At 38.2% G+C, this 24,083-nt stretch overlaps 1 protein-coding gene across 4 annotated transcripts in view; it reads right to left on the bottom strand.

The window, feature by feature from the left end:
- Positions 1-24,083, bottom strand: part of PHACTR2 (phosphatase and actin regulator 2) — a 128,714-nt gene that overhangs the window by 49,692 nt on the left and 54,939 nt on the right. For 2 of the 4 annotated variants that reach the window (XR_010023635.1, XM_063097471.1), the window contains exons 3-5: positions 13,286-13,366; positions 8,392-8,550; positions 2,641-2,880 (exon numbers count right to left, since the gene is read on the bottom strand). Coding sequence is in view for 3 of the 4 variants with exons in the window: in XM_063097471.1 (XP_062953541.1) it covers positions 2,641-2,880; positions 8,392-8,550; positions 13,286-13,366 (480 nt within the window). In the remaining variant the exon portion in view is untranslated. The remainder of the gene's footprint in view (positions 1-2,640; positions 2,881-8,391; positions 8,551-13,285; positions 13,367-24,083) is intronic. The other 2 variants (XM_063097474.1, XM_063097473.1) reach the window with 2 other exon arrangements.

Below are 24,083 nucleotides of genomic sequence, written 5' to 3'. Positions count from 1 at the left end.
ATTGAAGTCAATTGGGAGGGTCAAGAGTGAAGAAAAGATAAAGGAGTAGATAATGAGATGTAAGACTTCATTAATTCTGATATACCAAAGAAGCCAGTCTCATTTAGTGACAATATCCAGGCTTAAAAGGAATCTCTATAGCTTAGGGTCTCTATCCTTTTAGATATACGTAATAACTAAAATTATGCCCCCCCTTCCTATTAATATCTTTTTATAGTTACTCTGGACCTGTTGATATATTTTTATGGTTAACAGCCTTCTCATGCTTACAAGTCAGGCTCATCAAGCATACTCCTTCAATCTAAGCCCATTCTAAATTTATTTTTTGCAATAAAGGTGCTCAGGATTTGGTGCTTAAATTTGGTGCCTAAATGTTCAATTATTTTCTTAGATAAGATAAACAGAATCTCTTCTACATATCAATTCTAATAATTTTTTAAAAATCCTTTCTTTTCTAACAGAAAAGTTAACTTTAGCTTGGATTAAGGAAAATATTTTTTTCCCAATGCCTAGAGTATAAATTTATGATATATTTTTCTTTAAATAACTTCTAAAATGGTAGGACTTTGCTGAAATCAACTTTGTTGCTTAAGTTACTTAAATTAAGGCCATGATTAAAAGAAATGCCACCACCTTTCAGTTAAGTACTTTTGTTGTTAATAATGTATAACAATGAGAAAGAAAAAAATTAGGGAGATTTAACTTTACCTCCCTGGCAAACTGGTATCTGGTGATCTGGAGGTCTATACTAACTTAGTAATAGAGGAAGAATCTTAACTGATAGCTCTTTTAAGAACTTAAAACATTGTACTGAAAGTCAATTAACTTTTCCAGAAGGTCAACATTACTCAAATAATACAAAGTTACCATGCAGAAAGTTCTAAATGGTTGGGAATGGAATATCAGTAGAATTCTGAAAGGGGGATTATCAATATTTGGTAAAAGAATCCTTGCACCATGGACTTGTTGGTGTACTTCAATTGTTTCAAATGTTTCTCTGTGACATCCCCTGGAATAGCCACATTATTACTTACACTGAGGGCCAGTTGGGCCTCTGATAATATAAGGATAAAGTGACTGTACTATTCTCTCAGGAACATCATGAGTCTATAAATAAATCTTCAAGCAAAATATCTGGAAATAACTCAAAATCTCACATGAAAGCTGTCTCCCGCCCTTGCGTTAATCATCTGCTTTCTTCTGAGAGAAGTAAAGAGCGTACAAGCTGAGTCCATAGTGAGCTGCTATGGGAAGTGGGAAAGTGTGTCCCAGGCAGGACCTTAATTCCCAAAGACAGAGTGACAGTTCGGGGCTTTTCTTTAAGAAGTAGATCTGTGCCTGCCTCACTTCAAGCACTGCTCCGGGGTTTGCTAGGCAGTCCGGGAAACACACACACACACAGATCCCAACGAGAATGGACACTGATGTGTGGGGGCAGCTGGTCCCTGAGGAAATGGCCCGTTGGCACTGCTGGCATGTCATTCGGAGACATTTCATTTTAGAGCTGATTAGAAGAGACCCAGACACTAAAGATGCTGAAGGTCAAAGACAGGAAGAGGAACACAGGGAGAGAGACATCTATTTGCATTCAGAGATCTGTTATGCTGCCAATCAAACCATTCTCTGAATTCGAGCATTATGGGTATAAATTATGAGGTGAAAAGGATCATCACTAAGGCAAATCCTGGTAGTCAACTGCTAGAAAGCTGCTGCTGATTTTAAGGAAAATAAGATTTGCCATAGCACAGGAGAATTTTTATGCACATGTTAATGGGGAAAAGCCACTCAGCATGTGGTGCCTGATTAATGTCGTTTTAAAAGCTAGATACCATGGTAGGCATCTTTATTCCACTTAACTGGAAGAATGGGAGCTCCACTTTGCATTAAGCATATTTAATCGGAAAGGAAAGCTGGATACACATTACATGAGGTTACTGTAGGTCACCCAAACATCCACTGGTGATTTGTAATAGCGACTTGTAACCATATCACACCAGGATGCTTTGCCTTCTAACAAACTGAAGTCTACTGGAGCGAGGGTGGGGGGAGCTCTGAGCACACAACTTTCAGTTCCACAGGAATAGTTTTGCCTGCAGTAGAAAGTGGTGGGGTGGAGGTGAACCAAGTGATATGAACCCTTTGTCATTTATCAGAAGGGAGAGGATTATGGTTGCTGAAGATTTAACACATTAAGATCCAGCAATATGTCAAAGAGGTGCAATATTCTTATATGCAAACCTGAGATATTCTGAAAGAAAACTGGAGACAAAAAGCCACCCGGAAACTCAGATAGGCAGAAGGTCAGTCAATGTCTTAACAATGTTATATCAGATCATCCTCACTCATCAGGCATAGTACTCCCTGTATCCTTCTACTGGGTCTGATAGGCAGATAGTGGATACTCAGGATGAAAGAAGTACATTCACACCAAAACTAATGAGATGAACTAATGAACTGGTTGACTTTCTTTGGTAGATAGCAACATAGGAATCTCCTAGACATTCTTTGTGTCAAAGCTGAATCCACTGCTGTCACATCCTAAGACACCAAAAGACCATCACTCCCAGAAGAAATAATTAGCCCCATCCCAGAGCCGGGTGCCCTAGGTTCAACCCCACAGTGCGCTGGGGGCATACTCACCAGCCTCTCGGGTCGCATTTCGGCTTGTTGGCTTGGGTGGAGGGACGGGGACCTGCTTACCAGGAGCCTTGGTAATTTTTTTAGTGGGAGGCACTTCGTCACCTTTGTGGCTGGGCCCCGCAGTGGCCCCTTTTGGAGGCACAGGTGTTTTGGGGGGTTTAGGTTTAGGTTTAGGCTTAGGAAGAGCAGAAGGAGGAAGAGCAGGAGCTGCCGGTGTTTCAGAGTGGTTTTCAGTGTTCTCTATAAATGAGAAAGTGAACAGAGCAGACTGATACAGACACACACCATATAAACACATGGAGCAAGACATATGATGACAGTGATACGAACATGTAGCTGTCAGGCCCGAGGGAACCAGATGGAATCTTGTACCAGAGAGAGCAGAGTTTGGGGTAAAAACAAAGGCTGCAAGACAAAGGGGGGTGTGTTCCCCAGGTACATGAATCACGGCTTCGCTAAAACCAGGTCGCTCAAACCACTTTGATGAAGTCGTGTTGAGGACGAGCGTACATGTCCACAAGTCAGGGGCCTTGGGTCCAGCCTCGAATCTGTGGTTGCTGAATGATGATGTGGACATCACGTGCTAAATTTAAATTTAACGCATTTAACAATTTGGCAAAATCGAAAGCGCATTACACACACCGCCAAAAGTGAGGACTGACAGCCGCAGCAGTGACTGGACTCACAGTTACCTTAGAGAACTCAAGCCCAATGCATCTGAAAGGGATTTGTGCTCAGTCTCACTGTGGTCAAAAATCAATGATTTTCTAAGCTAAAGGAGACCCTGGAGGGTCTTTCATGTGAGTCACAATGCAGTGAACAATGAACTATTTTCTACTATGAAAATGTTCTCAATCTCTCCCAGTATGCAAAGGCAGCTTCCTGTTCTACAATAACTTCCTCTGCCCTTTTCAAATAGCATCCCAACTATAGGTACAGAGGGTGCAGAATCCAAAATATATAGTTTGTTTTGTGATGTACACACAAACAAGGATTTTGAAAAGACAAAGTTTAAAATTTGTACCAAAAAGAAAATCATACTAAAGAACAGAAGCCTCTCACAAGGTTTTGCATAACTGGAGGAGAAATTGTATTAACCTTTCATTACTGAAAGAAAGCCAAAATGCAGAAGGTTCATTCATATATTCATATCTACATTTCTTCTAATAGTGACTGATTGACATTAAAATAAATTAAAATATGGCTCTGGTCCAAAGAGCTAATAAGCAGCACTTCTTAAAAAATGTCGCACAATGAAAAACGAAAGACAGTGTTAAGACAAGACTGAGCCTTTACTGGATATGTCCTCCCATTATGGAATGACTAAGAAAGAGTTTTCATATTGGAATATATTGCATTTTTAATCTCTTTTTAATAACTATTTCTTTTGCTTCATTTCTTATCCTAGTGAGTGTGAAGTAAGGATTTCTCTCTCTCTTTTTTCTTTTACCACATCCACCATCAATCTACATATAAAACTACAGTAATAATGATTTAACTTATAGCAGGTAATCAATAAAACTTTTGAAGTTCACCTTTTATCCTGCCTCAACCATGAAACCCTCCCCAGTCACAGCCCAAATTGAACTCCCTTGCCTCTGAACTTACTTGGCCTTATTGTGTAAGTCACTTACTCAATATTTATCAGAGGCTACTTTGTATTTTTGCCTTTCTAATCACATATTTTGTCTCCTCAACTAAGCTGCTTGTCACTTATAATATAGTAGCAGCCCTCCTAACCCAGCTGGTCTAGACCAGGCCAGTTAATTGCAAACCAATTTAGGGTTGAGAACAATACATCGACACATGCCAAAAACATTTTATTTTAAAGTAACATATACAAATATACATTGACTTGCCAGTCTTTTGACATAGGGTGGACATCTATTCTTTAAATACATCTTTGTAACTTTAGCCCTTAGCATAATACTGTAATGCACGGTGATCAAGCCCAATAATATTGCCAACAGTGACAGTCAAATTGATCTGTAACACCTGGTATCTTAATTCTCTTTCAAACCACAAACCCAAGAAGTGTCTTATCCTTTCCCTTCATGGCATGTCACTGAAGGATCTTTTTTCTTTCTGCTTAAGGTCTTAAATTTTAAAGTTATACCCCAAAGAGTCCAGCTTCTGGGTTTGGGAAGGAGGAGATGGTTTGCTTCATACAGTTGAGAATGACAATCCTTACCAGGAAGGAAATGAACACTTTGCACACAAGCTTCCTGCAGTCTCCTCGGGCAGCAGAGCTCCGTCCTCTTTACTCTTCCAACGCTACCAATTATCTGGGACTGTCTGTCGCTCTGGTGATTCCTAAGTTGTGTGTTTGTGTGTGTGTGCGTGTGCGTGTGTGTGTATGTGTGTGTGTGTGTGCACACGTGAGTGTGCAAATAATGTTTTTCTGGCTAAATCATAAGCTCCTTCTGTATGAAATTTTATGCCCCATCAGACACAATGCTCTAAACACTATGTCTGTTCAATGACTATGACTGACAGGCTGATAGTTACTGATGCACAAATCAGCAGAAAACAGACTCTTTCCTGTAGCTGGGAGATAATGAATTAGGTTGATTTTTTACTATTACCATACGTTCTAAAGACATGATATAAACTGATGTTATCTTTTCAAGAGGAGAGTAAGAAAGGGCTGCCTATTCACTCTGGCTTGATAAGGACACTATGCCGCACAGCAGTGTGGTCTGGAAGACAAGCTTTTCACTCTACTTCCAGACTTGGCTCCTTCCGCCACATGAAGGGCTGGGTCCACAATACCTACAGCAAGCCCAGAACCACATGCATTCCTTGCCTTGCCTAGAATGCACTTCTGCTCCAATTCTTCTCCTTCATCTGACTACCTCTTTGTGTCTCCTTCAGTTCTTAGTTTGAAAATATCTTCCTCTGAGAACCAACTTGGGTCCCCGCTGTGAGCTCCCCTGGCTTGCAGTGCTCAGGCCTTCCATCGCATCTTGTACTGCAACCGTCTGTCTGCATGCTGGCCTCCTGGCAGGTGTGGTCTGCTTGAGGGCAAGGGCCATTTTTCATTCACCCCTCCTTTTCTGGCCTCCAAGAGTCTTACTCATGGTAGACCATTATTACTTGTGGAACAAATAAGTGTTCGCCACTTTTTACTTCACTGAAAAATCCTTTACAATAACTGAATAGAAATAACATCAAATTTTCAGATTTCTCAAATTCAATTCCAAGCTATATTTAACAGATCACAGATGAGTTTTTCTGCTCTCATATATTTAAGGGCACTTACTGAGAAATAATGGGAGACTAGGAGCCCTGAAGACCTTAAAAAAGAAGTCTCTGGTGTTAGGCAGAGGAGGCCCAAGACCACTGTACCAACTACACAATCAGGACCCTTTGGGAGGCCCAGAAATACCCACGTGGCCTGGGCAGAACCTACCCCCAGAGTGAGTGTGAAGAACAACACTTGCCATTTGTTCTGCTTTCTGTGACACTGATGTTTCAAATATGAAAGTATTGAGATATTGTCTTATAAGAAGATTTAATAAGCATCTAGGACTTTAAGGGCACATGATGTGGTTTTACAAATACAGCCAATTAACAGATGAAATAATGCTCTTGAATAAGCTGCCTTAATGCAGAAAGAAAGGAAGCGTTGTGTTCCAACACAGAGGGTGAAAGAAGATCCCAGGATGGTGGGTTTGCACGATGGTGAGCTAGTGTGAGGAGTGGGCTCAGAAGGGCAGCAGAGGCAAAAGTGAATCCTGGGCTGGATTTCAGAATTAAATGGTCTTTCCAGAGAAATAAATTGTTACCTTTGTTCATAAGGCATTTTCTATTTAACATAATACTCTGCATATGTCATGAGTGACATTCTTTTCAGTCTCAGGAAGTGTCTTCCTTACCTAATACTTCCACGCAACGTGAGGAGCCACGTGGCCTTATCAGGAGCACGAGGGCACTTCCAGCATTCCTATCACCTCACATACTGTCTCGCCAGGTAAGATGCTAGCCTGGACCCTATGTAATTCTAAGTAAAGAATAAGAAAAGAAAAACACCTCTCTACTCATATTCATGGACTTATACGGTCTGCCACCTTCTTTCTGGAACATCAGGGTCTGCTGGTTAATTATCATAAAACTGTCGGCAACTTTTTTTAGGTTGATAAGGAAAAAACTTCCTTTGAAGTCTGGCCAGCCCAGTGACTGACACCCTACACAGGCCAGGCAAGCACTAACGATAGCACTGTGACAAAACGAAGGACATGATTCTTGAATGTGAGAAGGTTGTGGCAGGGACAAATCACAGACGGATTTGAACTTTAACAGTTTGGTGAGACAGGACAATAAAACTTAAAAAAGAAACCCAAAAAACCAAAAAACATCCCTACTTGCATTAATATTTTCAACTGAATCCTTTTAAAATTTATTTAAGTCTACTTTCTCTTCATGTTCCAGGAATGCTATCATTAAAAGTATTAATTAATTTCTCATAACCAGTGTTCATAAGCTTAACCAGAATTCTTCAATGGACCAAGACTAAGTAGAAAAGCCCTACGAATACTATGCTTAATATTTGAATAAAACAAAGTAATAAACTTCCAACAGATTATTAACATAGGTTTCTAAAACTTTTAAAGGCTAATTTATATCCAAATAATAAATGGTTATGGACTTCCAAAGAAGATTATTTTAAGTTACAGCCTGTGTTTAATAGGGCCATCAAATGCTCTTTTGTTTCCTTTGTCTTTGGAGGATTTGGGTCAAGAGTAGAGTAAGAGAAGCTCTCTTTCAGCAGTTTCTAAGAGTTCTCAAAATGTCTACTGAACCCAAACTAGGTTTGATAAATTTTTGCCAACTCAGAGGCAGACATTATAGAACAAGAAATAACTTATTTCCTGAAGATTCCCTCCTAAGCTGCATGGAATCATCTAGAATCTCCCATAAAAACCATTCCTTGTGGGAGCTTCAGTTCAAGTTTGCGTAAGTACGAGGCCTGGAGGTCCCTGCAGGTAACAGCAGTGGCTTCTGGATGTAATCAGTCCATGCCCAGGAATCTGTGAATGTTCCTGTGGCCTTGATAGACATATATTTTGCAGGTATCTCAATCAACCACAGCATATTCACTCTAGAAAGCAAGGTCTCTAAAGAAGCCTTCAGAGAAGAGCATGACTGCCTCTGGCGCATTTTGAAATTTCCAATTGCACAGGCAAATCACCGACCAAGCAGAGGCTGTGGCAATCAGCCTGTAGAGCAACCAAAGTCCCTGGCATGTCTGGGAGCTATTCCTGGATCTCTCTCAGAAATGTCTAGAACCTACAACATCAGGTATGAGGATGCCATCAGCCAAGTTCCTGCTCCTGGAGAGACAGTGTTGGGCTGGAAGAGTCATGTTTTGTTTTCCTCTCTGTAGAGATGCTCACAGAGACCAGTTGTCAACCGCCAGGATCTTTGTAATTTAAGATCCTGAAAAAAAGCTTCTAAGAGGATAATATTCCCAGAAATCTCTAATAGTTGAAGAGACCACCCCTTTTGATTATTTCCTTTAATTAACACTCTATAATAACAAAAAAAATATATCAAATGACGTGCTTACAGAATGACTGCATCTACCTGAGGAAACCATCCCATTCCTCTGCCCCTGTCATTTCTCTCTTTGTTTTGCAAACCTCTCCGCAGACGCTGCTGGTTGTAGAGTCACAATTTGGAGCCCAAGACCTGGTTCTTGACCTTGAGCTGTACTAAAGTAAATAATAACGGGGTTTCTCTTTAGTTTACCTTTCTTATCTTCTGCCTTTTCCTCCAGAGGTGGTGTTTTTTCAGATACAGAGCCATGACCTTCTTCAGACTTTACTACATTTTCCTCATGGGTAGATTCCTCTCCGATGGCTATCATGTGCCCGTTTGAACTTTCAAAGTTAACTGTTACATCTCCATCTAAAATGGGAAAGAAACACCTAGATGTCTTACTTGATGGCTTTTGTAAAGACCAGTTTTCCAGTTACTAGGAGTGTAGGATTTGGGATCATGTTTCATTCCCTGAGAACCAAATGTGCCCTGTACTGTTTCACCATGTTTTACTAAATAATTTATTCAAAACAAAAGAGCTAGAAAATTCTTAGTCCTGGGGAAAGCAGTCATTAAGGGAATGTTCATGTACCATTTCAAGGCAGTAGGAATGATTATCTTAATTACACAATAGGCCAGGGCAGCAGAGTCCCTCTGTTCTTGTGCTTAGGTTTGGTTGAGGTCAATACTTATGGGTTTCTTTGTCATTCAGAAACTGAATGGAGAAAGAAACAATCTGCAGAATGGAAAAAACATTTTAACAAGCACCAAAAACACAAGGTAAATGCAAGTACACAAATAACATGAAATGCAGTTACACAGACAAACAATTAGTGGGAGAATATGAAAATTTCCAAGCACCACTGTCTCTAGAATATATTACATATATGATACATTAACTTAACATAGTAATATAAATGCTACTCTATATTTAAAAAAGGATGGTAGCAAAGTTAATTTTATTCTCATTTTCTTTTTTACAAAAAGATTAAAATGTACTCAGCTAATTGTTATATATAACTGACCCAAAAGTCTGTAAGTTGGCTTAATAATAATTTGAAAATATTAGGGGGAAAAAACGTGCAAAAAGTAATTATGGACTTTTTAAAAAACACAGCTGAAAATAAAATTTCTAATGTATTACCTAAATCATACATAACTAATTTTAACCCCTGAACTTTCATAATTCCTGAGGGTTTCTAAAGAGATTTTGCAGAAACTTATGATTCGGTGATGTTTGAAAAGGTTAATTCTAGTTCACACCTGAAAAAATTTAGGAGGCTTTGCTACCATTATAAGAGAAAAATTAATGAATTGAGGTTTTGACTTAGTAAACTTAAAGAAATGCATGTTTAGAGCTGTTTCTACGAAATTTTTGATTAAACTTATTTTGGTAATCATTATAAAACAGACAGTATTTCCCAAATTTTCATTAAATATGATTGAATTGCTTTGGTTCAATAATAAAATCAATTGGCCTTCTTGACAAAAGCAGACATGACATTTTAATAAGTAAAACACATATTATAAAATTATGTCATGCTCAAAATGAAAAAGCAATTATTGCTTAGTCATATAACTCTCAAGAACCTATAATCTTATTCCTACATAAAACTAAAATAGATACTAATTGAAGGCAATGCCACTGCAAGTCAATCTTAACTATTTCAATAAAATTAATGTGAGAGTTTTTTAAAGAGTATATGTCAAACCGACAAGAACCAAAAGATTCTTCAAGAAGACAGGACAATATATCCAGACAAACTAAAAATGATATCAGCATGGAAAAGTCCAAACAAAATAGAAAACCACTTTTGTACATAAAAATTCTTAGTTTTTAGGTGATTCAAATATAGAGTTGTTTTCTTTCACTTTAGTTGGTAATTAAAATATACTGAAGTTATGTTAATGACAATTTAATACTATTTTAAGCATTATTATATTAAAATTCTTTTGCAGGTTAAATAACCGATTTTTAAATTTTAGAACAAAAAAACTGGAGAGAAAATTAAATAGGTGCGGCACAAGAAGAAATTGTATTATTGCATGATAAATAGCCCATAATGTGGAAAGATACTTACTTTGAGGCATGAAATAAAACTAATGTATATAAAAAAAAAGTAGGAAAAAGAGACATGTTTGTGGTAAATATGGAATTCAAGAATAAAACAGAGAACTGAAGTGATTAATTAATTGGGTGTGTATTGAAAAGGTTTTCTGGTTTTGTGTGCTAAGAAAGTTGTTTTAGAATTAAAATAAGTTGAATCCTTGAAATGGTATATGTGCAAGGGTACTCCAAAAAGTTCTTGGAAAAATGGAACTAAAAGATAATAAAAATCTTTCCAAGTACTTTTTGAAGAACCCTCATATGTAAGTAAAACGTTAAGTGCAGCAAAGGAAGGCAAGAGAAGATGCTGAGCTGAGCTGCAGGTTATAATAAGAGGCCCAGGCCAGCAATCCTCACAGGAGCACTTGTATGCAAAGGAAAGAGAAAACTCAAGAAAGAGTTGTAAGCTTAAAGTGAAACAAGAGATAAAGCACAAACATTAATAAGTGGTTAAATAAGGAGCATGAGAGTGTTTAAAGGAGTTTACTGGTAAACCCCTCTCTGGTAAACAAGTGTATTGGGGATATAGTTAAAGCAGGAATAGATAACAGGAGAAAATTATGTATTACCAAAGGGTGGGTGACATCAGAAGGTTAAAAGTACACGATGGGAGGGAATAATAAAAGACAGGCAGGAACACCTATATGCCCTCGAGTTAAGGGAAAAGATGGGAAGAAAGAAGCAGATGTAAGGAACAAACTTGGTGTAGACCACGGACTTCTCAGGAGAGAAGACCAATCACTGAGCTTTTAGAATGAAGGTATATCTTGATGTACAACAGATCATCTAAGAGGAATAATAATAATAGCTAGGAGTGAGGGTGTGGGGCAGGATGGGGTGAGGTCAAGCCCAGGGTAGCTGGAGGATTTTAAAAAGTCTATCTGGCTCACTTGAATAAAGGGCATAATTGACAAGCACTGTCAAGAGCAGAGGAAAGGTCAGAAAGACCAAGGCAAAGAATGAGTTGGCAGAAGAGAGGAGGTTGTCTCCAGGAACAGCAACTTCCAATCTCAGAGACTGAAAGTCTCAAGATAATGGTTTTTGGGAAAAAGACAAAAAACTATTTTCTCCAGCTCTTGGCTGAAAAGGGGAAGAACTCCATTTACAATAGGAATTTCTGGGAACTTTCGAACATTAGGTAATTTCTACAGTTCAATATAGGAACTTCCCAAACATTAATTCCCAAACCCATTACATTATATTTAGGTTAAAAACTGTTTTGTTCTTTTATGTTTTAAAACTTTTAATATTCAGCTACAAAAGTTAAATAAAAAAGGTCAAACAGAGGAAGATTTCTGAGAAATAAGTGTATGTTGGCCCAAGAAACTGTAACAAATGATGATACAAATAGCTTAACGGATAAGGAAGAAGAAAAACCATGCAAAACTAAGCATTTCTTTAAATTGACCATTGCTACTTGTTTTTAGAAAAAGTAAAATCTTTTTCTATCTATAATTTTTAACTGGGAAAAAATGGGCCTTTAATCTCGATCTTCAAACCTTTTAAGTTTCAATCATAAACTGTTCCTTTTTTACTGTCTTTAAAATATTTCCAAATATAGGATACCAAGCAAATGTATTTGGACCGCTTCATAAAGGTGATGGCTCCATGTTCAGTTTTCAGTGGAGATATAATTTCTCTACCACCTCCAGAGAGATTGAACAGGAGATGAATTGTGGTATTGCCAAGCCTATCTTTAAGTTAAAAAAGTTAGGGATGTGCATTTTTTATTTTTAAAAGTCCCAGGAAATAAATGGCGTCAAGGTAATAGAAAATTAGGGACAACATAAAGTTCATTCATTAAGTAGAGTGAGAAAAGTTTGACAGGCCAGGAATTGAAGTAAAATGCCTAAAATTGTGCAGACTTGAGAAAAAAGGTATTCTTCATTCTAGATTTCCCCATTTTTTTGAAGCAAAAGTAAAACAGTAAAGCATTTCCCAGCTCCAGTGTGGAATTATTCAGATGCTGGAAAAATCATGTCATTTTGATTTATAAATAGTGTATGCCAAAAATTGTTAAGTTCTTTGCAAGGAACATTTAACAGGAAAAGAGATGTACTATTATTTCAATTGCAAATTAATAGCATTTTATTTGTTCCTATGAAAGTACAATACTAATACTTTACCTCAGTAAATGTTTGGGGGATAAAGGGGATGTATGAGATAAACCAACAATGTTGCAACAAAATGTTCTTTAGGTTTAGTACTGGGAGCCATGAAAATCATTCAGTGTTATTGATTTGGAGAAATGACCAATGCTGGTATCTTCTTTGGAGGGTCAATCTCAGTTTCTATCTAATTCTTGTCTTTTTTGAGCAGGATTCCTCCTTTGAAGGATAGAGAAAAAAGGGAAGAAGACTAGAGGTCAGGAAAAACATACTTGAAAATAATCATTGTTAGTGGAAAGGTGAGAGGGCAAGTAGATTCAGAGAAATGAAAAGAGAACAAAACTGGAAACATTACTTAAGAGAATGTACAAAGCAGATTAATTTAATTTGCCCATTTGTGCCTTATCAATTGTACATTTGAGTGTGTTATTGAATGTAAAGGAGGTACATTGCTATCTCTTTCCTCTCTTTTCTTTTAGTGGTAGTCTTAAGAAACAAATAAGGCATGAATCAAGCTAGAATTTTGCATTTACTCAAACAAGAATTTAACTTGAATAGAAAGATTGAAGCCAAAGGCCAGAAAAGAGAGTCACGAAAGCATTTGTATCTTATCTGTATCTCTAGCCACAGACGTACTTTTGTAGCGTTTTGGCTTTTGAGTGACGTATGGTGAAGAATTCGCCAGAAAAGTCACTAGATTTCTTTTCTATAATACCTCAGATTCTCTGCAGCCCACAAGGGCATTTGAATTAAAGCAAGATTCCTGGAGTGCATTACTCACTGCTTTATCTGACAAAGACCATGATCATTTTAAATTTCAAAAGAAAAGGAAAGAAAGACCAAAGAAGGAAGGATCAAATTATTTTAAATGTATGATTAATATCCTCACCTTGATCAGGCAATTCCTTAAGAACTCCCCTTCTTATCAGCTCCTCTCTACTTTGTCTTGTGGATATCTTCCTTTCTAACACTTTTAAAAAGAATAAGCACACGTGAGAATCAAGTCATTGCTTAAGATAATTATGGTAAACATTCCAAGTAGAATTGGGCACATTCATTCTGTTCACGTGATGGCTCAAACCTGTTCTTTTAGTTGCCTACCAAAACATGTGACTGGTGTCCACATCAATAGAGCTCGGACAAGGTCAAATGACACCAGCCCATGACCTGAAGCCCGGCCACAGTCCCTGATCTTTCAAATGATAATTTTTAGCCATGAATCCAGATGTATTATTCCATACCAACTGCATAGCATAAAGGCCACGTCTCACTCTCAAATATTCTTTTCTTTAGTAAAGATGCATTCTAATACATATGTTTCTATGAATATGCAGTGCATGTAGAGGATATGTATGATTATACGAATAAAAACAACCCATAAACTTTTAGTAAATATTCAGGTAACTCATCTGAATCCCAGACAGAAAAGACTACTTTTCTAGTATTTTCTCTTTCAAACCATCTATCACAAAAGACTAAACACATCAGATTTCTGTGACTCTTTTCTCTACCATATTCATACATTCTATAGGATTCTTGTATATGCCCTGTCAAACCCCAAGTCTTAGAAGGATGGAGAAAGGAGTTAAAATAGGCAGCTTTCCAGGCATGTAAAGGGATGGAAATCTCAACACTAATTCTCCTTCTTCTGTAAAAATTGAAATTCCTAGTACAACTTCAGAATGGAGCTTAGGAGCTCAGGGTTGGGACCTCAGTAGGATTCACCTTATATGCATATAATATTACTTCCTGAGCCCTGCAAGTCTACATAACCACTAGCTCCATTCCCCACTCTCAGGGGCCAAGAAGATGTGTAAATTAACATGTGGTCATGTCATGTCCTGACCTTCTGAGTCAACATTCCACAGAGTGTGTTCTGCCGTATTCCTTTCAGATGCTCTGCTCAAAAAAACACTTTGACACAGCAGAGAAGGGCCAGACCAGGGATTCTGAGCACTTTGAGGAGAAGGAAATGTACACTGTGCAGACTGGGCAGCCAGAGTAGGACTAGATTTCTGACCCTCCCTAAGATTCCTACCCCTGGCCTCATAATCTGCAAATCCTGGAGCTCTGGACAACATAATTTCAGTTAAACTTAAGCCAGACTAAAGTGCATTATCCCAAGCCATGCCCTGACATATACAAAGGGAGTTCCTGATAACAATAAGAACATGTCTTCTCTGGTACTCAAGGTGGCCTGACGCAAAGGCACTGAAGAGAGAGAGGGGGTGGGAGTGTGTGCCTTGAGCAGTGAGCTGTGTATTAAGCACACAAAAGGCTTCAGTAAGTGTAAACTAATGGCATGAGCTCCAGAATAGCAACACTTAGTCTCTCTTGAAGAAATAGGATTTTTTTTTTCCTTTCTGATAACTAGGAATTGTATATTCCTTCTTTATGCTGGTTGCTAGAAAGATTAGAGTAGACTTGATACTTAACACAGATTTTCTATGACAATTCACGGATGGAATCTGTCTCCTCCTTCTCTGCAACCTGACTTCATTTATATTTTATACACAGAATGTATGCTCTTTGGTTGTTTTTTTTTTTTTTTTTGATAGAATCAGAATATAAACAAACATGAAAGTGAATGAATGAATAAATGAATGGCCAAAAGAATGACAATGAACATCTTACGGGTTTAAATGGAGACATTCCCAGAAGCCTCACCTCCCTTGTGACCGGTAAGGGGATTGCAACCCTTGGCTTGGTGTCGCCTGCACCGCGCTGTGAGCACACAGGCCAGGATATCAACCCGCAGCGGGAGCACCGCTGCGCTCCCAAGCGCTGCACTCTCCCGAGTGCGCCACGGGGCCGGCCCTAAAAGTGAGTGATTTCAGTGACCAAAGTTAACTGGGTGACCAGTTCTTCTAGGGGAGTTCTTTTATGTAAAAAGAGTGCTGATATTCAAATACAGTTTCAGTTTGTTCAAACTCTTGTCAAAGAGGAGAGAACCCTTTTAACCTAGGAAGCCAAATAACACCACCCAAAGTGACAGGTGAAACATTGCTGAGATTTCACAGGTGGTTTGGAAGGACCCTGACCACTGTAGCCTCCCAAGGACTGGACAAGCCATTCGTGCTCAACTGGACTCTAAGGGGACCAGGTCACTTGCAACAGTTGTCATGGCCCCCATTCCTGGGGACAGGCCCAGAAGTTGGCAGCTCTTCTGCCCTCAGCTTGAGGCTGGAGGTGGCGACTGCAACAGCAAGTGCCACTGGCCCTGGGGATCAGGCCACATTGTGGCAAACCGAATGCACTGCCAGTTCAGAATGCAGTCTTTGTGGCTGCCCTTCTTACCCTGTCCACCCTTTGCTCATATGAATTTAATTGTTTGCTCCTTGTGTAAAGTTACTAAAACACAAAATAGTTGTCAGGAGATCTGGAGTCTAGTCCCAGAACTCCTACAACTAGTTGGGTGACCTTGGGCAGTCACTTCAAGTTCCTGGGCCTCTAATTCATTATCTGTAAAATAAGGGACAAGACCCAATGATCACTAAGAACAGCTTGTCTAGCTGAAATGCTGTGTGATTCTGTATCATTAATCAAGGCTATTCTGTAATCTCTGCTCTGAGCACCTTCAGACATTTTCATTCTTGCACTAAAAAAAAAAAATCATCTGCGAGCCTGGAACATACCCCACTTTTGTTTCTGTTTTCTACCTTTTTATTATGGATTCCAGTAGATTCTTGAGTTTTAGTTTTGAGTTTTCTGTTGCTTTAATTCTAACTTAAGTCTCAGCTAAAAATTCCTCCTCTTTCTTTCTTATAAACTAAAAATTCCTCCACTTTCTTCCTTGTAAACTCTGGGGCTTTGAAGCAGGAGCTCTGGCTTCCTGCCAAGAATCAGAACCAACAGCCTTGCCCCCCTCCTCTACCTCCTGTAAACAGGCCCTGATAGGAAAATGCCGTTGGCTGTTTGTTTGGTCTTTGGCTGAGAGCATTTTTAACACATAATGCAGATAACTGTGTACAGAGCCAACAAGAACAAACTGCAGGCGGTGGAGCATGGAAGGTATGCTGTTAGGGCACAAAATTCCAACCACCGCTCTCAGAAGTACAAGTATCCCATTCTTCACCTTTTAAAATATGTGCCTCATGTTTACATAGTGTCTGTATGTTTGCAGAGCACATTCACTGGACACTTTTTCATGAGCTCGGAGGGGTTTTGCATTGGAATGAATCTAAAAGGTCATTCTAGTCCAACGTGCCGCACAGAGCAGGCGTCACCTCAGGGACACTTCGGACATGTGCCCACCTGCTTCAAAACACCCAGACGCAGGATGCTCGCTGTATGACACAGCCCACCTCCTGACCTGTGTGAATGTAATCTCAGTGAGAACCAAAACTTTGGCTTACTGCTGTGTCCCCAATGGTGACTTGTGGCTGTTGGCAGTCAAAAAAAATGTGTACTTGTTGAATAAATGAATAAAAGAAAATAGGCTAATAATGATAGTGGTCTTGTTTTCTGCCCCTTCCCTGCCTCCAATTTAGGAGAATGCAAAATAAAGCTGTGGCAAAACCTTAAGGAACAAGAGTCTTCTGTCTTCTCTCTCCTTTACTCTTTGGCTGGGCCAGTCAAAGGGAAAATTCTCAGCTTTCTGTCCTATGCATCATCTGAAAAAGTCTCTGTATGCACTGAAGAAGGGAAATCATAGTGTGCAGAGGACAGACATTAGCAACTAGCAGGGTGTAGCATACTACGGGGCTCTTCATAAATTATAAATGATTTATGATGTCCTTCTGGGCATGGAGTAGCAGCTGTGGAGCCTGCATTCAGGAAAAGAGGCTGAGGCACATACCACTAGCTCTTTTCTGTGAATACTTGGCCAGGATTTCATATTACTCTGGAAGTATCTGTGAGAGTAAATCTTGTAGTCAACAAGTCACTTGTGTTTTCATTTGGCGAAGAAAAGAGTCCTAATTTTCAATTCTAACACTGTTTAATGACTGAACAAAATAGAAGAGCAAATAGCAGACTATTAAATAAGTGTGCCATGTTATCTTCTTGGTTCTGAGGACTGAATGGACTCACTGTAAAACTGTGGCAGAAACACAGAAAACCACTTGTCTTGTGTTGAAAGTGTTCTATAAGAGCCTGGCTTGACTTTACCCCTCTTTAATAGCAGCTACAGAAAACAGAATGTCAGAAAATGGTCTCTTTTTAAAAAAGCCCTTCACTAGGGCAAGAGCTAAGTCATTTAAAGAAATAACCACCACAATGCCACCAGACAGGACATTTGCAAAAACACTCCAAAACATCCCAAGAATGTAAGGCAGGGAAATAAAGCCAGCATCCCCACCTAAAAACACTCAGGGGTCTGGTCATTTTCTTGTTTATCCGATCAGGCCGCTGCCCTACTCAAAAATCCTTCAGGGTACAGAACAAATTTTACGCATGAGAACAGCAGCCAAGCTTTATGACTGGTCCCAACTAAACATTCTTCTGGTTTTCTCCCACCTCTTTTTACAAGCTCAATGTTTGAGTCAAACTTTACTTCTGACCATTTCCTAAACATCTCCAGCATCTCTTTATCTCCATTCCTTCCTTTACTGTTTCTTCTTCCTAGAATTTGACTCTTCTATCATCCTTGGTGAAATCCTTTCTAGAATTTTAGGTCCTCTTCCAACAGCGCCCCCTGCAGGGCAATCACACTATTCTCACTGGCTAGAATTAGCTTTTTCTGTGCCCCTCAAACACTTTTAAGTAACTTCTCTGTGCCTCAACTTCCCCATCTACAAAGTGAAATAACAGCTGCTATCTTTCTGGTTCTTTTGGAGATTAAATGAGTTAAACCAGGTAAAGTGCTTAGACCAAAACCTAGAATCTAGAAAGTATTCAGTAAATATTAGCCATTACTATTATTTCTGTTACAACACTTAACATTGTTCATTGCTAAATTCTTATGGATGTAGTTGTACATTCACACAGTTCTAGTCTAAGCCCTATGTGGTATGTCTTGTTTATCATTTCATCACCCATAGATATTGGGCACCTAAAGTGTCTTTTGGGGGGAGAGGCAGGGAAGGCATGTTTAGCATCTTTTCTCTTCTTTTAGAAACAGCCCTCCTGATTTTTTTCCTTTGGGAAACCACCTTCCCCCCCCCCCGCCCTTAGTCCATGTCTTCAGTGTGAGGCTGACCCCATCCCTGGGCTCTAGGCTCCAGCCTCCCAGCCTTATCCAATCAGAGCCCAGCATCTCTCTGGAACTGGTGATTAGTTCAGAGAGGGGGCACGTGCTCAAGTTGCACTAATAAGACCTGAGCCCAAGAATTTTGCTGGAACAAGAGGGAAAGCAGGCTCTTCTGGAGCTGTTAAAACTTGCTGAGTATGAGCCTAGAGTTGCTCGTGGTCACCTTGCCTCCACAAGAAGAGAACTTAAGTTTAAAAAACAAAACAAAACCAAAAAAAAAAAAGAATAAAATTAAGAAGCCAATACAGAGGAACATAGACTCAAAAGAGGGAGACAGACAGATTCCTAATCATAGCTTTTGAGCTCCTGGATCCAACCATGCCTAAATGTTGTGTGCTCCTGGGCTCTTCAGTTACATGAACCAATAAATTCCCTGTTTCCTTAAGCTTGCTATGATTCATCAGCAATAAAGAGCTGGTGTCATAATCAAAAATCTGTCATAAAAATGTTTTTAAATTGAATTTTCTTCCAGCAGAGACCAAAGAGTCTACAGATTTTCAGGGAAGAAATAAGAAAGAAGATCTATACAGATCTTCTTTTTCCCCGTGAAGAGTTTGAAACTTGGCTAGGCCTTAAGAAAGAGGAAGATACAGAGATCTATGTCCCTTCCTCCTCTTGGGAAATTAGTGTCGCAACTTCCCCTGGAAACTTAATAGCAGTCATCTATTTATTTGGTGCTTAAAAGAGCATTTTATATTTATTTTCTCATCAATCTCCCTAGATTCCCTGCAAGACAGGTTAAGCTATTATTTTTATTTCCCTTACACAAGTGAGGATATGGAGACTTATGCCAACTATATTGTCCAGTCACACAGACAGAATCTGGTTGAACCCAGGTGTGCCGAACCCAAGGCCTAATGCTTTGCATTCTCCAACATCAGTTGATAATTACAAAGATTTCAACTTTCCCACAAGAGGTACAATGTTTTCTGATTTTTCTTCAAGACATTAGACAGTAAAATAACTTTTTCAAGTTAATATTAAATGGATCATTTTTAAATGGTAGAGCATTCTCATAGTTCAAATTATAAAAGGCTACAGTAAAAATTCTTACTCTTTCCACGTCATTTTAATTTTTCCTCTTTTTTACATAAAAGGTAGGATGTTGTAACAAACCATTCAGCATCATGCTTTTTCATTAAACAACTGTATGTAACACTTTTAAAATTTCAAGTGGTGGGGGTGACAGAAAAGGTGGAGGTGGGAGGAGTGAAGAGGTGATTGTCCTGTGCAAACAGCAGAAGTCAAAACCACTGCTGTTTCCAGAAGAGGGAAGATGGGAGAGGCCTTAGCAGATCAGCCCAAGGGGACCTGTGGTTTTTACTCCCAAGGGACGGAGGTTCAGGATGTGAACAATGAGCAAGTCCTTGATCCCAGATGGGCCAGGAAGTATAAGTAATCTCAGGAGGGTAATTAGAGGCCAGGATTTGCGTGCTACGTGAAACACTGCCTGTCCTTCCTCCTTCCACGATGACTCTCGCAAACTTATGAGAAACACAAATGCCTCACACAGGTGCTTTTAGATACATCCAGTGAAATGAAAAGCTTGTGTGTTTCTATCTCCTGTTTCTTTACAATAAAAGATAGTAAACCCAAGACACAGTGAGAACATGGAGGGGACCAATGTTTTAAGTAAGAATAATGATAATCATCCCTAGAGTAACTACATTCTCACCTCATACCAAGAACAGGTTATAGAGCTGGTTTTAAAATGAATCTCAGCTCTATATGGTGATGAGGTTGTCAAACTGGAAGAGTGTCATCAATACCAACTACAGCAGAAGATCCAGAACACCTGCTCTTCTGATACCCTTCCCCATGTCTGCTCTCGTTTCAGGGACTCAACAACTTTGATCGAGATGAGACAATATCTCTTTCCACCATGGATCAAGCAGTCACTGGCAAACAAGATTAGGTATGAAAAAGATCTTAGTGATACTAAACTATCCTAAAATAAGACACAGACATTTCCACTCATTTAAATTTCTAATTCTACTGCTCTGGATTAAAGGCATCTGAAATTCTTCATATCCTAGGCCAATTTTGGGAGGATGGAGGGAGAAAATGTATAATCTTTAAAAGCTTGTTCTTATTTAGTTAACCTATGAACTCTACGTATTAAAACATTACCAACTCAGATGAATAGATGGGGGTAACTAGTCTTAGTAAGAAGATTTGAGTAGGAATTTCCCAAAACCCATGTTTATTATTTTCATATACATACCTAATCAGACTAGATTTCTTAGGAGGATTACAGAGTTTATTTTCTTGAGCATTTTACACGTTCCTCTTGCCTACAGAACAGAATGCATAGTATTTGTAAGGAACAGTCTTCCTTTGGAAAAACGGTCCAGGCCTAGGCTAAACCAGGAGAGATAAACTACACCTGATTCCTGCCAGATCTTGAAGTGATAGAACAAAGGGGAACGTCAACTAAAGTTTTATTTGCCAAGATAAACACAAAAAATAGGGTTTGGGGAAATGTACTTTTTCATTGCACTGAAACTATAACATTTAAAGTTTGATAGTAAAGCTAACTTTCTACTTTGACATAATGCCGTCTTTCAATTGCCAACTTTCCTACTCTGTCTTTCAAATTTTCTGATTATTAGCGTGATTTCAAGGTCTCATCAATCTTCTTGAGGATTAAAAGTCTGAAAAACAGAAAATGGATCAGGAAGTATATATTCCTCTTAATATATACTATGTATAATAGTTTATTCTACACAATAGAATAGAATAGGCTTGTATATAATATACAGGCACACATTATAGATAAATCCTTAAGAGGGCTAGAATATGTTCTATGTAGAAATATTCTATATATAGAAATCTATTATATATTACATATAATAAAATAGTCTTCTATATAATATTTACATAGAGGTATAGAATAAACATTTCTATACAATATTTATATAGAAGTTTATTATATATTACATTATATTATATTGACATCTACATAATAGAATACTTCTGTACAGGATGTATTCTAGTCCTCTTAAGAATACACCTTTGTGTTCAAATCCAAACCCTGCACTTTATTAGCAGGTGACCATAGACAAGCTCCTAAAGTACTCTGAGCCTTTGTTTCCACACATGAAAACAGAGGTAGAAAAACCTAACTTGAATAGATACTAGGATGATTAAAACATCTTGGAAAGTATTTCGCGTAAAGTACAGACCAAATAAATATTAGTCTTTCTCCCCTGCTTTCCATTTTCTCCTGTTTACATTTGTACAGCCCTTCGATAATAATCCACAGATATTCTCACTTTGATATGCTCATTGACCTAGATGGCAGCATAGTACAGGGGTTAGGAATGAAGACTCAAGCCAGGCATCCCATGCTCAAATACGGGCTATGCTACTCACAAGCTCTGGAACTCAGGGCAAGTTATTTAACTTTTCTGTGCTCACTTGTTTATTCATTAGTAAAATTGGGATTATAATAGTAACTTACCTCATCAAGTAATTAGGAAGATTACAAGCATTTAAAGCAGCATCAGACACACAGTAAAAACTAAATGAGGGTTAGTTATCATTACTAATATCCACATACATACCTTTTTCCTACATTAAGTTTAATCCTAAATAAAACCTCAAATGAGTAACAGAAAAAGAGCTTTTTATTTTTTATTAAACAAAACAAAACCAAACAAAATCCACTTTACTTCGTAATGCTGAATATGTAGAAAACTACACAAATTATCCAAAGGGAACATTGTTCAAACCTCATGGGGTAGCAACTAATTTGAACTTTCTAGCATTGAATTAAATTGGAAAACTCAGGACTACAAAATGCCAGCAATATGTCAACATCTGATTTAAAATATGTGATTACTAAGGTCAAGGGTTTGGATCCCCTTACCGGTCAGCTGCTAAAAAAATAAATAAATAAAATATGTGCTTAAACTCTAGTTGATGTCACTAATGTTTTGCACTTGATTCATTAAGGTTTTCTTTAAAAACACATTATGGGGCTGGGGGGAGAGAAGAAGGGGGTGTTGTTTAATGGGTATAGAGTTTTAGTTTAGCAAGATGAAAGAGTTTGGAGATCTATCGTGTAACAACGTGAATATACTTAACACTAACGAACTATACACTTAAAAATTAAGTGTTAAACTGCTAAATTTTATATTATGTGTTTCTTTCTACCACAATTTTAAATAATTAAACTGTAACCATTTTTGGACTAAGAGGTCTATATAAACGCTGAGGTTAAAAAAATAAATCAAAAGTAATTCTCAAGGAATTTTATCTACACTGATGCATAACAAGCTTTCTAACTATTATTTAGTATCCAATCCTCTTTCCATCCATGTTTTTTATTCTCTTATATTTCTCGTATGGCCTCTTATGCCCTATCTTATAATAGACACTAAATAAACTTACATTTTGGAATAAAGGCAACTTCATTAGTATCGGTTTCAAAAAAACCTAGAGAGTCTGAATTTGGGAAGTAATTGAAGAAAACTTGGGACAAAAGTGTTAAAGCCTAGATAGGCAAACTCCTTTCACTTAACACAAAAGAAATAGGAATTAAGATCTCAATTTATATTCTAAGTAGGAATCAAGTCAGGAAAATATGTAAGCCAAAACCAATATTTTCCAGGACTTAGCCTTCAGTGATAAGAACTAGATTCGCATAACAGGATTAAAAAAAAAAAAAATCACAAAGGGAAATAATATGCAAAGGAAATAAAATAATGGACTTTCCTGACATGAATTCTCCGACCCAGGCCACAAGGAGTTTTGTAGTACCTTTAAAAGTGTTTAAAGTGGCACCACTCCAAGGGAAAATGAAATTAGGAAATTATCCACCCAAGTAAGGATTATAAACAATCGAGTCCTCTCTTAAAGCAATACAAACTCACTTTGTCTCATCCCAATGGAAGCCTTGTTTTATTAAGAGATTGACAGAAACACTGCTCCTTTCTACCACATCCCCCTTAGGAAACAAACGTGATGAAATAAAAAAGCAAAGTAAGTTAACAATTCTACATTTCATTCTAGTGGGTGTTATTTTTTAAATAAAATCATTTGTAATTAGAAATCAGCAAAAGCAGTAGCATCCATGGCTCGGTTGAGAATGTTTTCATAGAATGCTTGTAAAAATGCCTTGCTTATCAGAGTTCACCTGCACTAGAAGAATGTAACTCCCCCTGGAAAAGACTGGAAACTTGAAATACTAATCAGCTTTACAGTGCAACAATTTTAAATCCGAAGCTCAGCTTGGATTAAATAAACAATATTCCATTTTCCAGAATGTACAGGAAGCAAGGGTCTCCTCAACTCCATTTAGAAACAAGATTTTATGGTTTATGTTTTTCTGTAGAAGTTGGGCCCCGATGGCTTGGCGATTTATTGTGCAGCTGGCTATTTTCAACCCGTGATGGAAGGTTCCCATACTTTTGAAACCACTAATTTCAATTATGACAAATGCACAGAGTCAGCACTCATATTATATTACTCTTTCCCATAAATGGGTTTTACC

This window comes from Cynocephalus volans, chromosome 5 (genome assembly GCF_027409185.1).
Source record: "Cynocephalus volans isolate mCynVol1 chromosome 5, mCynVol1.pri, whole genome shotgun sequence".
Classification (NCBI taxonomy): Eukaryota; Metazoa; Chordata; class Mammalia; order Dermoptera; family Cynocephalidae; genus Cynocephalus; species Cynocephalus volans.
This window is presented reverse-complemented; position numbering and strand designations above follow the sequence as displayed.